This window comes from Oncorhynchus gorbuscha, linkage group LG01, assembly GCF_021184085.1.
Source record: "Oncorhynchus gorbuscha isolate QuinsamMale2020 ecotype Even-year linkage group LG01, OgorEven_v1.0, whole genome shotgun sequence".
Taxonomy (NCBI): Eukaryota; Metazoa; Chordata; class Actinopteri; order Salmoniformes; family Salmonidae; genus Oncorhynchus; species Oncorhynchus gorbuscha.
This window is the reverse complement of record NC_060173.1, coordinates 22,304,917-22,324,482: the sequence shown is the minus strand read 5'-3', so window position 1 is coordinate 22,324,482 and position 19,566 is coordinate 22,304,917. Positions and strand designations below refer to the sequence as shown.

Sequence of the window (19,566 nt, the reverse complement as noted above, 5' to 3'; positions counted from 1 at the left end):
ACAATTTCATAGTTAAGAACACTATAACAATATGTGAGAAAATAAAACGTATTCTACAAGAACCAAAACCACTAAAAACAGTATGGAACAATCTGTGGATAGCGTTTCACAACTCCCCGATTTCCACATGGAAAACTATGGGCATAGAAACAGTAAATGACTTGGTAATAGGAAGTAAATGTATTTCCATGACAGAATTAAAAAGCCATTTTGGACTGACATATGTCGATATTTTCAAATACATGCAACTTAAAAGTTTAATATCACGAAATGTCGATTTTAAATATTTTGGACATAAAAGCAATCTTGAGGGAACCCTAATTTGAGTCAGAAAATGATTTTCATATGTTAGGTAAGATAAACAACCTTGCAGATAGCTTATCCAACTGACAACCTCTTGGAAAAATATTAACTATTGGAATTAAGACTTAAAAATAACTGATATTGACATTGGAACATACATTATATACAAAAATATGTAGACACTCCTTCAAATCATTGGCAGTAGAATGGCCCTACTGAAGACCTCAGTGACTTTCAACGTGGCACCGTCATAGGATGCCACCTTTCCAACAAGTCAGTTGGTAAAATATCTGCCCTGCTAAAGCTGCCCCGGTCAACTGTAGGTGCTGTTATTGTGAAGTGGAAATGTCTAGGAGCAACAACGGCTCAGCCGGGAAGTGGTAGGCCACACAAGCGCACATAAGCGCGTAGCGCTTAAAAACCGTCTGTCCGCGGTTGCAACACTCACTACCGAGTTCCAAACGGCCTCTGGAATTTTTTATTTAACTTGGCAAGTCAGTTAAGAACAAATTCTTATTTACAATGACGGCCTACCCCGGCCAAACCCTAACCTGACAACGCTGGGCCAATTGTGAGCCACCCTAAGGGACCCTCAATCATCCGGTTGTGATACAGCCTGGAATCGAACCAGGGTCTGTAGTGACACCTCTAGCACAGAGATGCAATGCCTTAGACCGCTGCACCACTCGGGAGCCCACGAACACAATGTCGGCACAATAACTGTTCGTCGGGAGCTTCATGAAATCGGTTTCCATGGCCAAGCAGCCACAGACAAGCCTAAGATCACCATGCGTAATGCCAAGCGTTAAGAATCTGGGTTTGGCGGATGCCAGGAGAAAACTACCTACAGGAATGCATAGTGTCAACTGTAAAGTTTGGTGGAGGAGGAATAATGTTCTGGGGCTATTTTTCATGGTTCCTTAGTTTCAATGAAGGGAAATATTAACGGTACAGCATACAATGACATTCTAGATGATTCTGTGCTTCCATCTTTGTAGCAACATTTTGGGGGTGGACCTTTCCTGTTTCAGTGAGGTCCATACAGAATGGTTTGTTAAAATCGCTGTGAAAGAGCAACGTTAGCAGATTCTAGCATAGTGTGTGAAACTAGCAATGACTCAATGGTCCATGCCTTCTGGGAATGCTATGGAGTCCAGGGATTATGGGTGGAGTTGGAAAGTTGGCTGTCAGAAGTTTTACAATGTAAATGTACTTTTAATCAGTCTGTGCATATTTCAAGACATGGCATTTGAGAGTGCAGTGAGATACCCGATGGGTTGGACGATACTTTTCCCGTCAATCATCTTGTTTGTGTATATTTTGTATTGTTTGAAAATACATACAATCTTGCAAAAGTGCTAACAATATATTTCCATATTGAAGCCGTGCAGTTACTGTTCAAAAACATGTTCAACATATTTATCCAATATGGGATAGGCTTACATTTCATTTTGTTTCTGTACGCTATTTACTAAACTAAGCTATAACGGACTAACATTCAAATTGGAGTTGATGACAATGCAATTCATAAAATACCGTAAATACACAACTTGAAGCAACCACATATTTAGCCAATGGGATACATTCTGATTGGCCAGAGAGGGGTCAAGCCTCGACACACCCTCAACTTGTTAATTCATCAAAACCCAGCCCTTTCGCGCCACCGCCAGCTACTGTGCCCATAATTCTGGTTGTGAAAATAGAAAAAATATTTATAATAATAATAATAATAATAATATATGCCATTTGACACACACCCCAACGTGTAGTGCTGCCGCAAGCGCTTAAATTTACCATTGCGTTATGTTTGTTAAAATAGAGTCCTGTATGTACGTATTAAATATTTTCCTAGATTGTGAACATCACCATGAATCAGCCCAGGAGTCAGCAGAGGGAGCCAGTGGACGTGACCTTCGCGGTGCGTGATGCCGTCGGCTACCTGAAGGGGTCAGAGATCAGCAACCACCTGAGGCTGCTCAACATGGTGGAGTTTAGCTACTACCTGGGCTTTCCCGTGCTGCAGATCGCCGAACGTGAGTCCATTACCATACTGTCTAATTGATTGGGATTTTATGCCAACTGTCTAATGGATTGAGATTTTATGTCAAGCACCCCTACTGGGATGTTGCCTTGGGGGAAATACATGTATTCTAATTGATTGCATTCTATTAATCAATCTGCTTTACCTTCTAAGGACCTCTTTTATACCTCAATAGGAATATTTTTAGGTTGTCTGTACTTTCCTTATTTCCCTCTCTTCTTTTCCCAATAGCTTTTCACTACCCAGAGTTGAACACCACCCAGTTGCTTCGCTCGTCTTGGGTTAGAACAGGTATGCTTCCCCTTGTCAACACATCTGACTTTAAGTATTCCACCCAATCTAAATCTCAACTGCAGCTAGAGGATGGATACACATTCAGGGCCTATGTTCTGGCTGTGTGATAGGCAATGTGTTGGCTCTGTATTGCCTGGCCTGTGTGATATCATAACCATCTGTTTCCTGTCCAGTGATGCTGGGTGTCCTGGACCAGGGGGTGGACGGGCGGACCTTCCAGGCCAAGATGGAGCGTCGTGTGGCCCTGCTGCTGGGAGAGGTTCTGAGGGCGGCCAGGCGTAACAAGAGGGCCACCAGCGTGGCCAACCACAGTGTTCAGGTAACCACATCAGAGACACTGTACTATACTGAGAATCATCTTGGAATTCTCGTGCTGTGCTTGACTATAGCGCTTAAGTACAGCAAATACAACTCTCACCCTGTGGTAATAACCCCTAGGCAAGGCTGCCATAGCCACTGTGTTACTAAAGAGAGTACGCCCAAGTCATCACCAGAAAAACAACCTGGGTTTCCTCAACCAGCCACTAACCCACATCCAGTCTCCAGGTTTATTAGAGTGGAATGATGAACAGTGTGTTGCCCCACATGAAACACACACACACACACACACACACACACACACACACACACACACACACACACACACACACACACACACACACACACACACACACACACACACACACACACACACACACACACACACACACACACACACACACACACACACACACACACACACACACACACACCTCCATATCCCACTCTCTCTGGCTGTGGACTTTCACAGGTGATGCCAGCGTACTGATTCTGTCAAGTCAAACTACAGCTTCTATGTGAGAGGCTGAGAGAGGCAGCAGGGTTTTAGTGATCACAAGAAGCAGAGTAGACAGTCTCACTGTGTTATTTAGAGCCAGACACAAACATTGAAGACAGTCCTTGAAATGCAAAAAGAAAGAGCTCAGAGCACTCTAATATGACATGTTCTTTTCAAGGCTAAAAACAGAAGAGCACCATCATTACAGTCGTGGCCAAAAGTTTTGAGAATGACACAAATGTTAATTTCCACAAAGTTTGCTGCTTCAGTGTCTTTAGATATTTTTTTCAGACATTATTATGGAATATACTGAAGTATAATTACAAGCATTTCATAAGTGTCAAAGGCTTTTATTGACAATTACATGAAGTTGATGCAAAGAGTCAATATTTGCAGTGTTGACCCATCATTTTCAAGACCTCTGCAATCCGCCCTGGCATGCTGTCAATTAACTTCTAGGCCACATCCTGACTGATGGCAGCCCATTCTTGCATAATCAATGCTTGGATTTTATCAGAATTTGTGGGGTTTTGTTTATCTACCTGCCTCTTGAGGATTGAGTTCTCAATGGCATTAATGTCTGGGGAGTTTCCTGGCCATAGGCCCAAAATATTAATGTTTTGTTCCCCGAGCCACTTAGTTATCACTTTTTCCTTATTGCAAGGTGCTCCGTCATGCTGGAAAAGGCATTATTCGTCTCCAAACTGTTCCTGGATGGCTGTGTTCTTAAGCAAAATTGTGAGTGAGCCCACTCCCTTGGCTGAGAAGCAACCCCACACATGAATGGTCTCAGGATGCTTTACCGTTGGCATGACACAGGACAGATGGTAGCGCTCAACTTGTCAAGCTTTTTTCCGGATGCCCCAAACCATCGGAAAGGGGATTCATCAGAGAAAATTACATTTACATTACATTTAAGTCATTTAGCAGACGCTCTTATCCAGAGCGACTTACAAATTGGTGCATTCACCTTATGACATCCAGTGGAACAGTCACTTTACAATAGTGCATCTAAATCTTAAAGGGGGGGGGGGGTGAGAGGGATTACTTATCCTATCCTAGGTATTCCTTAAAGAGGTGGGGTTTCAGGTGTCTCCGGAAGGTGGTGATTGACTCCGCTGTCCTGGTGTCGTGAGGGAGTTTGTTCCACCATTGGGGGGGCCAGAGCAGCGAACAGTTTTGACTGGGCTGAGCGGGAGCTGTACTTCCTCAGTGGTAGGGAGGCGAGCAGGCCAGAGGTGGATGAACGCAGTGCCCTTGTTTGGGTGTAGGGCCTAATCAGAGCCTGGAGGTACTGAGGTGCCGTTCCCCTCACAGCTCCGTAGGCAAGCACCATGGTCTTGTAGCGGATGCGAGCTTCAACTGGAAGCCAGTGGAGAGAACGGAGGAGCGGGGTGACGTGAGAGAACTTGGGAAGGTTGAACACCAGACGGGCTGCGGCGTTCTGGATGAGTTGAAGGGCTTTAATGGCACAGGCAGGGAGCCCAGCCAACAGCGAGTTGCAGTAATCCAGACGGGAGATGACAAGTGCCTGGATTAGGACCTGCGCCGCTTCCTGTGTGAGGCAGGGTCGTACTCTGCGGATGTTGTAGAGCATGAACCTACAGGAACGGGCCACCGCCTTGATGTTGGTTGAGAACGACAGGGTGTTGTCCAGGATCACACCAAGGTTCTTAGCGCTCTGGGAGGAGGACACAATGGAGTTGTCAACCGTGATGGCGAGATCATGGAACGGGCAGTCCTTCCCCGGGAGGAAGAGCAGCTCCGTCTTGCCGAGGTTCAGCTTGAGGTGGTGATCCGTCATCCACACTGATATGTCTGCCAGACATGCAGAGATGCGATTCGCCACCTGGTCATCAGAAGGGGGAAAGGAGAAGATTAGTTGTGTGTCGTCTGCATAGCAATGATAGGAGAGACCATGTGAGGTTATGACAGAGCCAAGTGACTTGGTGTATAGCGAGAATAGGAGAGGGCCTAGAACAGAGCCCTGGGGGACACCAGTGGTGAGAGCGCGTGGTGAGGAGACAGATTCTCGCCACGCCACCTGGTAGGAGCGACCTGTCAGGTAGGACGCAATCCAAGCGTGGGCCGCGCCGGAGATGCCCAACTCGGAGAGGGTGGAGAGGAGGATCTGATGGTTCACAGTATCGAAGGCAGCCGATAGATCTAGAAGGATGAGAGCAGAGGAGAGAGAGTTAGCTTTAGCAGTGCGGAGCGCCTCCGTGATACAGAGGAGAGCAGTCTCAGTTGAATGACTAGTCTTGAAACCTGACTGATTTGGATCAAGAAGATCATTCAGAGAGAGATAGCGGGAGAGCTGGCCAAGGACGGCACGTTCGAGAGTTTTGGAGAGAAAAGAAAGAAGGGATACTGGTCTGTAATTGTTGACATCGGAGGGATCGAGTGTAGGTTTTTTCAGAAGGGGTGCAACTCTCGCTCTCTTGAAGACGGAAGGGTCGTAGCCAGCGGTCAGGGATGAGTTGATGAGCGAGGTGAGGTAAGGGAGAAGGTCTCCGGAAATGGTCTGGAGAAGAGGGGAGGGGATAGGGTCAAGCGGGCAGGTTGTTGGGCGGCCGGCCGTCACAAGACGCGAGATTTCATCTGGAGAGAGAGGGGAGAAAGAGGTCAGAGCACAGGGTAGGGCAGTGTGAGCAGAACCAGCGGTGTCGTTTGACTTTGCAAACGAGGATCGGATGTCGTCGACCTTCTTTTCAAAATGGTTGACGAAGTCGTCTGCAGAGAGGGAGGAGGGGGGGGGGGAGGATTCAGGAGGGAGGAGAAGGTGGCAAAGAGCTTCCTAGGGTTAGAGGCAGATGCTTGGAATTTAGCGTGGTAGAAAGTGGCTTTAGCAGCAGAGACAGAGGAGGAAAATGTAGAGAGGATGGAGTGAAAGGATGCCAGGTCCGCAGGGAGGCGAGTTTTCCTCCATTTCCGCTCGGCTGCCCGGAGCCCTGTTCTGTGAAATTACTTTACCCCAGTCCTCAGCACTCCAATCCCTGTACCTTTTGCAGAATATCAGAGAGAAGTGGCTTCTTTGCTGCCCTTCTTGACACCAGGTCATCCTCCAAAAGTCTTCGCCTCACTGTGCATGCAGATGCACTCACACCTGTCTGCTGCCATTCCTGAGCAAGCTCTGTACTGGTGGTACCCCGATCCCACAGCTGAATCAACTTTAGGAGACGGTCACGGCGCTTGCTGGACTTTCTTAGGTGCCCTGAAGCCTTCTTCACAACAATTGAACCACTCTCCTTGAAGTTCTCGATAAATGGTTGATTTAGGTGCAATCTTACTGGCAGCAATATCCTTGCCTGTGAAGCCCTTTTTGTGCAAAGCAATGATGACTGCACGTGTTTCCTTGCAGGTAACCATGGTTACAGAGGAAGAACAATGATTCCAAGCCCCACCCTCCTTTTGAAGCTTCCAGTCTGTTATTCAAACTCAGGGCAAGGTGACTGGTAACATGACCGAATACAAACAGTGCAGCTATTCCCTCCGCAAGGCTATCAAACAAGCTAAGCGTCAGTATAGAGACAAAGTAGAATCTCAATTCAACGGCTCAGACACAAGAGGTATGTCGCAGGGTCTACAGTCAATCACGGACTACAAGAAGAAAACCATCCCAGTCACGGACCAGGATGTCTTGCTCCCAGGCAGACTAAATAACTTTTTTTGCCCGCTTTGAGGACAATACAGTGCCACTGACACGGCCTGCAACGAATACATGCGCGGCCTGCAACGAAAACATGCGGACATTTAAACGTGTTAACCCTCGCAAGGGTGCAGGCCCAGACGGCATCCCCAGCCGCGCCCTCAGAGCATGCGCAGACCAGCTGGCCGGTGTGTTCACGGACATATTCAATCAATCCCTATACCAGTCTGCTGTTCCCACATGCTTCAAGAGGGCCACTATTGTTCCTGTTCCCAAGAAAGCTAAGGTAACTGAGCTTAACGACTACCGCCCCGTAGCACTCACTTCCGTCATCATGAAGTGCTTTGAGAGACTAGTCAAGGACCATATCACCTCCACCCTACCTGACACCCTAGACCCACTCCAATTTGCTTACCGCCCAAATAGGTCCACAGACGATGCAATCTCAACCACACTGCACACTGCCCTAACCCATCTGGACAAGAGGAATACCTATGTGAGAATGCTGTTCATCGACTACAGCTCGGCATTCAACACCATAGTACCCTCCAAGCTCGAGATCCTGGGTCTCGACCCCGCCCTGTGCAACTGGGTACTGGACTTCCTGACGGGCCGCCCCCAGGTGGTGAGGGTAGGCAACATCTCCACCCCGCTGATCCTCAACACTGGGGCCCCACAAGGGTGTGTTCTGAGCCCTCTCCTGTACTCCCTGTTCACCCACGACTGCGTGGCCACGCACGCCTCCAACTCAATCATCAAGTTTGCGGACGACAACAGCGGTAGGCTTGATTACCAACAACGACAAGACGGCCTACAGGGAGGAGGTGAGGGCCCTCGGAGTGTGGTGTCAGGAAAATAACCTCACACTCAACGTCAACAAAACTAAGGAGATGATTGTGGACTTCAGGAAACAGCAGAGGGAACACCCCCCTATCCACATCGATGGAACAGTAGTGGAGAGGGTAGTAAGTTTTAAGTTCCTCGGCATACACATCACAGACAAATTGAATTGGTCCACTCACACAGACAGCATCGTGAAGAAGGAGCAGCAGCGCCTCTTCAACCTCAGGAGGCTGAAGAAATTCGGCTTGTCACCAAAAGCACTCACAAACTTCTACAGATGCACAATCGAGAGCATCCTGGCGGGCTGTATCACCGCCTGGTACGGCAACTGCTCCGCCCACAACCGTAAGGCTCTCCAAAGGGTAGTGAGGTCTGCACAACGCATCACCGGGGGCAAACTACCAGGACACCTACACCACCCGATGTTACAGGAAGGCCATAAAGATCATCAAGGACAACAACCACCCGAGCCACTGCCTGTTCACCCCGCTATCATCCAGAAGGCGAGGTCAGTACAGGTGCATCAAAGCTGGGACTGAGAGACTGAAAAACAGCTTCTATCTCAAGGCCATCAGACTGTTAAACAGTCACCACTAACATTGAGTGGCTGCTGCCAACACACTGACTCAACTCCAGCCACTTTAATCATGGGAATTGATGGAAAATGATGTAAAATATATCACTAGCCACTTTAAACAATGCTACCTAATATAATGTTTACATACCCTACATTATTCATCTCATATGCATACGTATATCATGTACTCTATATCATTTACTGCATCCTTATGTAATACATGTATCACTAGCCACTTTAAACTATGCCACTTTGTTCACATACTCATCTCATATGTATATACTGTACTCTATATCATCTACTACATCTGTATGTAATGCATGTATCACTAGCCACTTTAACTATGCCACTTTGTTTACATACTCATCTCATATGTACAGTGCCTTGCGAAAGTATTCGGCCCCCTTGAACTTTGCGACCTTTCGCCACATTTCAGGCTTCAAACATAAAGATATAAAACTGTATTTTTTTGTGAAGAATCAACAACAAGTGGGACACAATCTTGAAGTGGAACGACATTTATTGGATATTTCAAACTTTTTTAACAAATAAAAAACGGAAAAATTGGGCGTGCAAAATTATTCAGCCCCCTTAAGTTAATACTTTGTAGAGCCACCTTTTGCTGCGATTACAGCTGTAAATTGCCAATTTATTATTTATGACTTTTAGCTAACATTAGATCCAGAGATTCTTACCTTTGCCTCGATTCGTCATCTCGCCCAGATCGTCACTGCATATACTGTATATTCTAAAATCCCCTATGGGAAAAATGAATGGTGCAAAAATGATTGGAACCGTTTCCCTGTTTGACTGCTAGGTTTTATGGGTATTATGACTCATAATGTGGTACTCTATTAGAACTCTAATCATAGCCCATACCGAACACAGGTTCACCGCTAATTCACGATCCATTAAACGTCCGTGGGTCTGTGGAGATCTGGGAAGCAGATCTCTGAAGGTGCTATGATATTTATCACTAACAGCCCCCACCTGCGTGTAGACCATCGCACCTTCTCTGCCCCGTCCACAGGGCCCGTTAACATACCCCTCCCCACAACTAGAGTAGATTTCTGCATTTATAATAACTCCAGCTGCCAGGCAGAATGAGAGCGAGAGATAATTAATAATTTATCTGCTATTAGTGACTGGCGACACAGCATTCAAGTAACGGAACTTGGAAAAAAAGAAAAAGAGACTTGGTGGTTGGTCTTTGATTAGCTGGCCTGTGATGAATAGGTGGTGTCGCCATGGATACCCTGGCCTATCCTGTCCCCTAAATGTTGTTGTGAAGAGAGGGGAGAGGGGAGTAGAGCAGGTGCTGTGGAGAACCACAAAAGGCAAAGCCTGATTAGTAAAGCTGTGTGACTCTGGGTAGAAAAGACTACAACCCCTCGATAATGAGTCTCACTGTTGCGATTCATGGAGAGCTCACCACGAGGAATAATATTGAATGGTTTTACCAGTTGATGTGACTCACTGTACAAGTCCAACTCTGTTTGCAGTCACATCCACCAATACCCCTTCTAAAGACTACTGCTACATTATTGTGGGGGCTATATATACAGTTGAAGTCGGGAGTTTACGTACACTTTAGCCAAATATATTAAACTCAGTTTTTCAGTTCCTGACTTAAATCCGAGAAAACATTCCCTGTCTTAGGTCAATTAGGATCACCACTTTAATTTAAGAATGTGAAATGTCAGAATAATAATAGAGAGAGTGATTTATTTCAGCTTTTATTTCTTTCATCTCATTCCCGTGGGTCAGAAGTTTACATACACTCAATTAGTATTTGGTAGCATTGTCTTTAAATTGTTTAACTTTGGGTAAACATTTAGGGTAGACTTACACAGGCTTCCCACAATGAGTTGGGTGAATTTTGGCCCATTCCTCCTGACAGAGCTGGTGTAACTGAGTCAAGTTTGTAGGCCTCCTTGCTCGCACACGCTTTTTCAGTTCTGCCCACAAATGTTCTATATGATTGAGGTCAGGGCTTTGTGATGGCCACTCCAATACTTTGACTTTGTTGTCCTTAAGCCATTTTGCCACAACTTTGGAAGTATGCTTGGGGTCATTGTCCATTTGGAAGACGCATTTGCGACTAAATTTTAACTTCCTGATTAGAGGTCAACCGATTATGAATTTTCACTGGAGAACCAAGATGCCGATTAATCGGCCGATTTATTTAGAAAAAAATGCTTGTAAGAATGACAATTACAACAATACTGAATGAACACTTATTTTAACTTAATATAATACATCAATAAAATCAATTTAGCCTGAAGTAAATAATGAAACATGTTCAATTTGGTTTAAATAATGCAAAAAACAAAGTGTTTGAGAATAAAGTAAAAGTGCAATATGTGCAATGTAAGAAAGCTAACGTTTCAGTTCCTTGCTCAAAACATGAGAACATATGAAAGCTGGTGGTTCCTTTTAACATGAGTCATCAATATTCCCAGGTAAGAAGTTTTAGGTTGTAGTTATTATAGGAATTATAGGACTATTTCCCTCTATACCATTTGTATTTCATTAACCTTTGACTATTGGATGTTCTTATAGGCAGTTTAGTATTGCCAGTGTAATACTATAGCTTCCATCTCTCTCCTCGCTCCTCCCTGGGCTCGAACCAGCAACACAACGACAACAGCCACCATTGAAGAAGCAGTGTTACCCATGCAGAACAAGGGGAACAACTACGAGAAGGCTCAGAGCGAGTGACGTTTGAAACGCTATTTGCGCGAACTAGCTAGCCAATTCAAATCAAATCCAATTTTATTTGTCACATACACATGGTTAGCAGATATTAATGTGAGTGTAGCGAAATGCTTGTGCTTCTAGTTTGGACAATGCAAAACAAGTAATCTAGCTAACAATTCCAAAACTACTACCTTATAGACACAAGTGTAAGGGGATAAAGAATATGTACATAAAGATATATGAATGAGTGATGGTACAGAGTGGCATAGACAAGATTCAGTAGATGGTATTGAGTGCAGTATATACATATGAGATGAGTATGTAAACAAAGTGGCATAGTTAAAGTGGCTAGTGATACATGTATTACATAAAGATGCAGTAGATGATATAGAGTACAGTATATACATATACATATGAGATGAATAATGTAGGGTATGTAAACATTATATTAGGTAGCATTGTTTAAAGTGACTAGTGATATATTTTACATCATTTCCCATCAATTCCCATTATTAAAGTGGCTGGAGTTGAGTCAGTGTGTTGGCAGCAGCGGTTACACCAGCCTCATCTCGGGAGTTGATAGGCTTGTAATCATAAACAGCGCAATGCTTGACGCACAACGAAGAGCTGCTGGGAAAACGCACGAAAGTGCTGTTTCAATGAATGTTTACGCGCCTGCTTCTGCCTACCACCGCTCAGTCAGATACTTAGATACTTGTATGCTTGTATGCTCAGTCAGATTATATGCAACGCAGGACACGCTAGATAATAACTAGTAATATCATCAACCATGTGTAGTTAACTAATGATTATGATTGATTGTTTTTTATAAGATAAGTTTAATGCTAGCTGGCAACTTACCTTGGCTTACTGCATTCGCGTAACAGGCAGTCTCCTTGTGGAGTGCAATGAGAGAGAGGCAGGTCGTTATTGCGTTGGACTAGTTAACTGTAAGGTTGCAAGATTGGATCCCCCGACCTGACAAGATGAAAATCTGTCTTTCTGCCCCTGAACAAGGCAGTTAACCCACCGTTCCTAGGCTGTCATTGAAAATAAGAACGTGCTCTTAACTGACTTGCCAAGTTAAATAAAGGTATAAAAAAAATACAAATCGGCGCCCAAAAACACAGATTTACGATTGTTATGAAAACTTGAAATCGGCCCTAATTAATCAGCCATTCTGATTAATTGGTCAACCTCTATTCCTGACTGATGTCTTGAGATGTTGCTTCAATGTAACCACATAATTTTCCGTCCTCATGATGCCATCCATTTTGTGAAGTGCACCAGTCCCTCCTGCAGCAAAGCACCCCCACACATGATGCTGCTACCCCGTGCTTCACGGTTGGGATGGTATTCATCGGCTTTCAAGCCTCCCCCTTTTCCTCCAAACATAACGATGGTCATTATGGCCAAACAGTTCTATTTTCGTTTCATCAGACCAGAGGACATTTCTCCAAAAAGTACGATCTTTGCCCCCCATGAGCAGTTGCAAACCGCAGTTGCAAACCACTTTTCGCACCAAAATATGTTCATCTCTAGGAGACAGAATGCATCTCCTTCCTGAGTGGTATGACGGCTGCATGGTCCCATGGTGTTTATACTTGCATACTATTGTTTGTACAAATGAACATGGTACCTTCAGGCATTTCAGGATTTCAGCCATGCCCAGAAATCTGCTCCTTTTATTCTTTGTCCCCAACGCTCTAGGCGACCAGTTTTGATCGCCTTTAGCCGCACCCTCATACTACTCCTCCTCTGTTCCGCGGGTGATGTGGACGTAAACCCAGGCCCTGCATGTCCCCAGTCACCCTCATTTGTTGACTTCTGTGATCAAAAAAGCCTTGGTTTCATGCATGTCAACATCAGAAGCCTCCTGCTACCGACCCCCCTCAGCTCCCAGCTGTGCCCTGGACACTATTTGTGAATTGATCGCCCCCCATCTAGCTTCAGAGTTTGTTCTGTTAGTTGACCTAAACTGGGATATGCTAAACAACCCGGCAGTCCTACAATCTAAGCTAGATGCCCTCAATCTCACACAAATCATCAAGGAACCCACCAGGTACAACCCTAAATCTGTAAACAAGGGCACCCTCATAGACGTCATCCTGACCAACTGGCCCTCCAAATACACCTCCGCTGTCTTCAACCAGGATCTCAGCGATCACTGCCTCATTGCCTGTATCCGCTACGGATCCGCAGTCAAACAACCGCCCCTCATCACTGTCAAACACTCCCTAAAATACTTCTGTGAGCAGGCCTTTGTAATTATTCCTCCTACTCCAACCTTGGCCAACAGCTCCCCCCGCAGCTACTCGCCCAAGCCTCTCCAGGTTCTCCTTTACCCAAATCCAGATAGCAGATGTTCTGAACGAGCTGCAGGACCTGGACCCGTACAAATCAGCTGGGCTTGACAATCTGGACCCTCTATTTCTGAAACTATCCGCCGCCATTGTCGCAACACCTTTTACCAGCATGTTCAACCTCTCTTTCATATCGTCTGAGATCCCCAAGGATTGGAAAGCTGCCACAGTCATCCCCCACTTCAAAGGGGGAAACACCCTGGACCCAAACTGTTACAGACCTATATCCATCCTGCCCTGCCTATCTAAGGTCTTCGAAAGCCAAGTCAACAAACAGGTCACTGACCATCTCGAATCCCACCGTACCTTCTCTGCTGTGAAATCTGGTTTCCGAGCCGGTCACGGGTGCACCTCAGCCACGCTCAAGGTACTAAACAATATCATAACCGCCATCGATAAAAGACAGTACTGTGCAGCCGTCTTCATCGACCTTGCCAAGGATTTCGACTCTGTCAATCACCATATTTTTATCGGCAGACTCAGTAGCCTCGGTTTTTCTGATGACTGCCTTGCCTGGTTCACCAACTACTTTGCAGACAGAGTTCAGTGTGTCAAATCGGAGGGCATGCTGTCCGGTCCTCTGGCAGTCTCTATGGGGGTGCCACAGGGTTCAATTCTCGGGCCGACTCTTTTCTCTGTATATATCAATGATGTTGCTCTTGCTGCGGGCGATTCCCTGATCCACCTCTACGCAGACGACACCATTCTGTATACTTCCGGCCCGTCCTTGGACACTCCTTCCGTGGCCTCCAACTGCTCTTAAACGCTAGTAAAACCAAATGCATGCTTTTCAACCGTTCGCTGCCTGCAGCCACACGCCCGACTAGCATCACCACCCTGGATGGTTCCGACCTAGAATATGTGGACATCTATAAGTACCTAGGTGTCTGGCTAGACTGTAAACTCTCCTTCCAGACTCATATCAAACATCTCCAATCTAAAATCAAATCCAGAGTCGTCTTTCTATTCCGCAACAAAGCCTCCTTCACTCACGCCGCCAAACTTACCCTAGTAAAACAGACTATCCTACCGATCCTCGACTTCGGCGATGTCATCTAAAAAATAGCTTCCAACACTCTAATCAGCAAACGATGCAGTTTATCACAGTGCCATCGGTTTTGTTACTAAAGCACCTTATACCACACACCACAGCGACCTGTATGCTCTAGTCGGCTGGCCCTCGCTACATATTCGTCGCCAGACCCACTGGCTCCAGGTCATCTACAAGTCCATGCTAGGTAAAGCTTCGCCTTATCTCAGTTCACTGGTCACGATGGCAACACGCAGCAGGTGTATCTCACTGATCATCCCTAAAGCCAACACCTCATTTGGCCGCCTTTCGTTCCAGTTCTCTGCTGCCTGTGACTGGAACGAATTGCAAAAATCGCTGAAGTTTGAGATTTTTATCTCCCTCACCAATTTCAAACATCTGCTATCTGAGCAGCTAACCGATCGCTGCAGCTGTACATAGTCCATCGGTAAATAGCCCACCCATTTTGACCTACCTCATCCTCATACTGTTTTTATTTATTTACTTTTCTGCTCTTTTGCACACCAATATCTCTACCTGTACATGACCATCTGATCATTTATCACTCCAGTGTTCATCTGCAAAATTGTAATTATTCGCCTACTTCCTCATGCCTTTTGCACACAATGTATATTCTTTTTTTTCTACTGTGTTATTGACTTGTTAATTGTTTACTCCATGTGTAACTCTGTGTTGTCTGTTCACACTGCTATGCTTTATCTTGGCCAGGTCACAGTTGCAAATGAGAACTTGTTGTCAACTAGCCTACCTGGTTAAATAAAGGTGAAATAAAAACATAATTTTGGGGGGAAAATGCTCCCAAGGATGAACCAGACTTGTGGAGGTCTACATTTTTTTCTGAGGTCTTGGCTGATTTCTTTTGATTTTCCTATCATGTCAAGCCAAGAGGCACAGAGTTTGAAGGCAGGCCTTGAAATACATCCACAGGTACACCTCCAATTGACTCAAATGATGTCAATTATCCTAACAGAAGCTTCTAAAGCCATGACGCATTTTCTGTAATTTTCCAAGCTGTTTAAAGGCACAGTCAACTTAGTGTATGTAAACTTCTAACCCACTGGAATTGTGTTACAGTGAATTATAAGTGGAATAATCTGTCTGTAAACAATTGTTAGAATTACTTGTGTCATGCACAAAGTAGATGTCCTAACCGACTTGCCAAAACTATAGTTTGTTAACAAGAAATGTGTGCAGTGGTTGAAAAACGTTTTAATGACTCCAACCTATGTGTATGAAAACTTCCAACTTCAACTGTTTCTACTGTAGTAGGTCAAAGCTGTGTGTTGGAAAACCTTGGTACAGCATGGGTGAAATAGGCATCGTGGTGCTCATGTGAATTTCCTTTCTTTTTTTGCTTTAGACCAATTCTGATTCTCACTTAAAATGTATTTTTTTTGTTTTTAATAATTGTTGGGTAACAGTTAAATTAAACCAGGTGGGGTTGCAAAATTCAAATAACTTTCGCAAAATTCCCAGTTTTTCACAGAAATCCTGGTTGTAGGGTTCCTGGATTTCCTGTTTATTCCTTCATAATTGAAGGAATCTTCCAACCACGATTTCTGGAAAACAGGGGCATTTTTGGAAAGTTACTGACATGTTGCAACCCTAGTACCAGGCATTGTCGCAGCAAGCTTTCTAGTCTAGAACTGTGATGTTAACAGTAACACACATCTCCCTGCAGATTGTGAGTACGACCAGGCTGGTGGGAGCGGACCACCCTCTGGATATGGTGTACTTTGTGGACCAGCTAGGACAGCGGTTGCCTGCCATCACCACGGCCAACATGCTGAACAGACTGGATGTGCAAAGGGCAGCCATCGTGTTGGGCTACAGAGTACAGGGCATCCTGGCTACACGTAAGTAGAGCCTTAGCGTGGTTAGAAATGGCAAGACAGCACAAAAAGGGTAAGTCTACCTGCCCACGCTACCTTTACTGGAGTTGAAAGGAACTGAGCTCAGTTAAATTGGAATATGTATGAAGGACCCTAATGTATACACAGTAATCAGCTTTAATGTATGGAGTGCCTCCTCCCTACTGTATCCATGCACCAGTGCATTCATTGGCACAGAATAGTGTTCATTAAGATTTTGGAGCTCCTGATCAAAGGTCAGTAAATAAATGAAAAGTATACAGACTAATTGCTCAGTATATGTTGGTGTTTATTTGGCAGCGTTTGAACTGATTACCTCATCCTATACACTGGGCCAAATGCTTCACCTCATTATATATCTATGTTGGAGATGTAGGAGTCGAAGCACCTCAAGGGACTTCTGTCCCTGCTTTAAGCCTGCTCTTATGGCAAGTGACTGTTCCACTGGATGTCATAAGGTGAATGCACCAATTTGTAAGTCGCTCTGGATAAGAGCGTCTGCTAAATGACTTAAATGTAAATGTAAATGTAAAAGTGAGGTTTTTCCCAGGGGATACGACAAGCCTTAATTGCAGAAGAACAGAACCGCTGTAAGATGTGTGTAACACCGTGTGTAGCATGCAGTGTAACTACTGTAGCTGTTTATGAATGAACTCCGTGTGGATGTGACGTGGTGGAGTTGGACCAAGGTGCAGAGAATGGATCAGACGAGGAATCAAAGGTTTCGGATTACGTAAATACTTCACAGATAAAATAAGGAAACAGGATCACAGTAATACTTAAACATAAATAACAACAGTAAGACTAGAACGTACTCAGGCGACACACAAGGAAACAGAAATCAAGCTTCTGTGAACAAGAACAGAAAACACACCTCTTTTAAAAGGGAAATCATAATGAACTGATAAGCAACACCTGAGTAACAAAGAAAGGAACCATGATAGTGGAAGTTTGGAATTCTGATGGGGATGGGGACATAAACACGTAGACACAGACAGAAGTATACACACATGCAAGCATACACACACCCACACACACACACACAGACAAAGACATACCGACATGCACACGCATGTAATTACACACTCCATAATGTTGTATGCCATGTTATATATTATTGATGTATCTATGGCCATTTTCCTGTAGCTGTGGAGAAGGTGGCAGGGTACCCTCCTCCAGACACGGAGAACACCAGCATGTGGATCATCATAGGCGTGGTGGTGCCGCTAGGCGTGGTCATCGTCATCATCTCCATCCTCTACTGGAAGCTGTGTCGCACCGACAAGTTGGAGTTCCAGCCTGACGCCATGACCACTGTCCAGCAAAGACAGAAGGTGAGGAGAGGAGGAGGGACGATGGACCAAGAGCATGGTCCTAGTCCCCTGTTTCTCTCTGTGTTTATTCCCCTCTTTTAACCTGCTGCCATCATCTTTCCATCTCTGGATGTGTTGGCTCCTACATGTTATGTTGCCTGTCTCTGTCCATAACCACTGTTTTATATGTGCCTATTGTACACAGACTGCGTTGGATTAGTTTCAGCCTTTTCTGTTCTAAACATTTCTCTAACTCTATGTATCCCTCTTTGGCCTATCTACAGCACCTCTGTATGTGGTGTATTGTTACTTTAGTTATCTCTCACACTGACAGCTATTTTTCCTCCTCTACCTTCACACACAGCATGGAGAGATTTGTGTTATCAGCCAGTCGGCTCCTCTGTGTCTCTCCACTGTTTGTGTTATACAGTTATCTCCCCTCTTAAGGACATATCTGTATCCAGGCCTCTATATCTCCCTGGCAGTGCATTCCTCACCTCCTACTTGTTATTATTTGAGGGCTGTAGTTCTCACACTATGGGGAGTTGTGGTGGTCTCAGGTTTGATCTCTGTGGGGGTGAAGCCTAACTTCATCTTCAGTCGAATTTTCACTTAGTCATCCATTGATGTCAATGGGAGACCAAGTGAAAATGTGACTTAAGTGGGATTAGCCGCTGTGCTGATAGGCTGTACTGTATGGGAGCTTAGAGTAGTAGAGTACTATCTCTCTCCCCTGCGGCCAGTGATCCAGTCTCATGCTGGAGAGGATCACAGGCTCCCTATGTGGCAGCAGCCCATGCTTGAGAGAGGATCACAGGCTCCCTATGTGGCAGCAGCCCATGCTTGAGAGAGGATCACAGGCTCCCTATGTGGCAGCAGCCCATGCTTGAGAGAGGATCACAGGCTCCCTATGTGGCAGCAGCCCATGCTTGAGAGAGGATCACAGGCTCCCTATGTGGCAGCAGCCCATGCTTGAGAGAGGATCACATGCTCGCTATGTGGCAGCAGCCCATGCTTGAGAGAGGATCACATACTCGCTATGTGACAGGCAGCCCAACAGTAATTGGCTCTCGCTGCAGTAAGGCACAGCAGCTGTGTTCTTGCCCAGGGCTGCTCCCACAGTACTGCAGCTCCACACAGCTCTACAAGATCCCCCTGGCTGACAGTAACACACACGCACGCATACATGGACACACACACACAGAGACACCCTGCATAATACACACTTGTTGCTATCCAGACAGACAGGATGTGCTCTGACTACTGCTGCTGCTGGGGGCTTTCTAATGTCTATCCTCCTGGTATCACACAGACACACATGCTGCCCCTCATATACTGTCCTGCTCTGCTATTATTAGACTGCCTGGTCTGTCTGTGTTGTTGTTATGGGTTACCCTGTCTCTGATTGATCTTTTCCTCAGCCTCTGACATCTCTGTCCAGTTGGAATGAGGCAAATGCAGATTAATATGTACAAGCATCTATCCTTCCTTACCTCAGTCTAAGACCTCTACCATCCATCAATCACGTAACACCTCTCCTCTTTCCATTTCCATCTCTTTTCTTCTTTCTATTTCTGTTCAGTCCGCTCAACCTTTCAGGGAATCATCGTTCAGGGAATCAAGGTCTCCTCTTCCAATCAAGAGGCAAATAATGATTACTGAGAGTGAGGAGGAAGAGGAGGGGGAAGAAGAGGAAGAGGAAGATGAGAGAAAGGGGAAGGTACAAAGTAGAAGGTTGTAGTTC

The 19,566-nt window shown here is 45.3% G+C and overlaps 1 protein-coding gene across 3 annotated transcripts in view; it reads left to right on the top strand.

Annotated features, from left to right (window-relative positions):
• Window positions 1-19,566, top strand: part of LOC124034663 (UPF0606 protein KIAA1549-like) — a 77,333-nt gene that overhangs the window by 41,182 nt on the left and 16,585 nt on the right. For all 3 annotated transcript variants that reach the window (XR_006838610.1, XM_046348142.1, XM_046348134.1), the window contains exons 7-11: window positions 2,156-2,336; window positions 2,576-2,635; window positions 2,812-2,957; window positions 16,320-16,494; window positions 17,656-17,843. Coding sequence is in view for 2 of the 3 variants with exons in the window: in XM_046348142.1 (XP_046204098.1) it covers window positions 2,156-2,336; window positions 2,576-2,635; window positions 2,812-2,957; window positions 16,320-16,494; window positions 17,656-17,843 (750 nt within the window). In the remaining variant the exon portion in view is untranslated. The remainder of the gene's footprint in view (window positions 1-2,155; window positions 2,337-2,575; window positions 2,636-2,811; window positions 2,958-16,319; window positions 16,495-17,655; window positions 17,844-19,566) is intronic.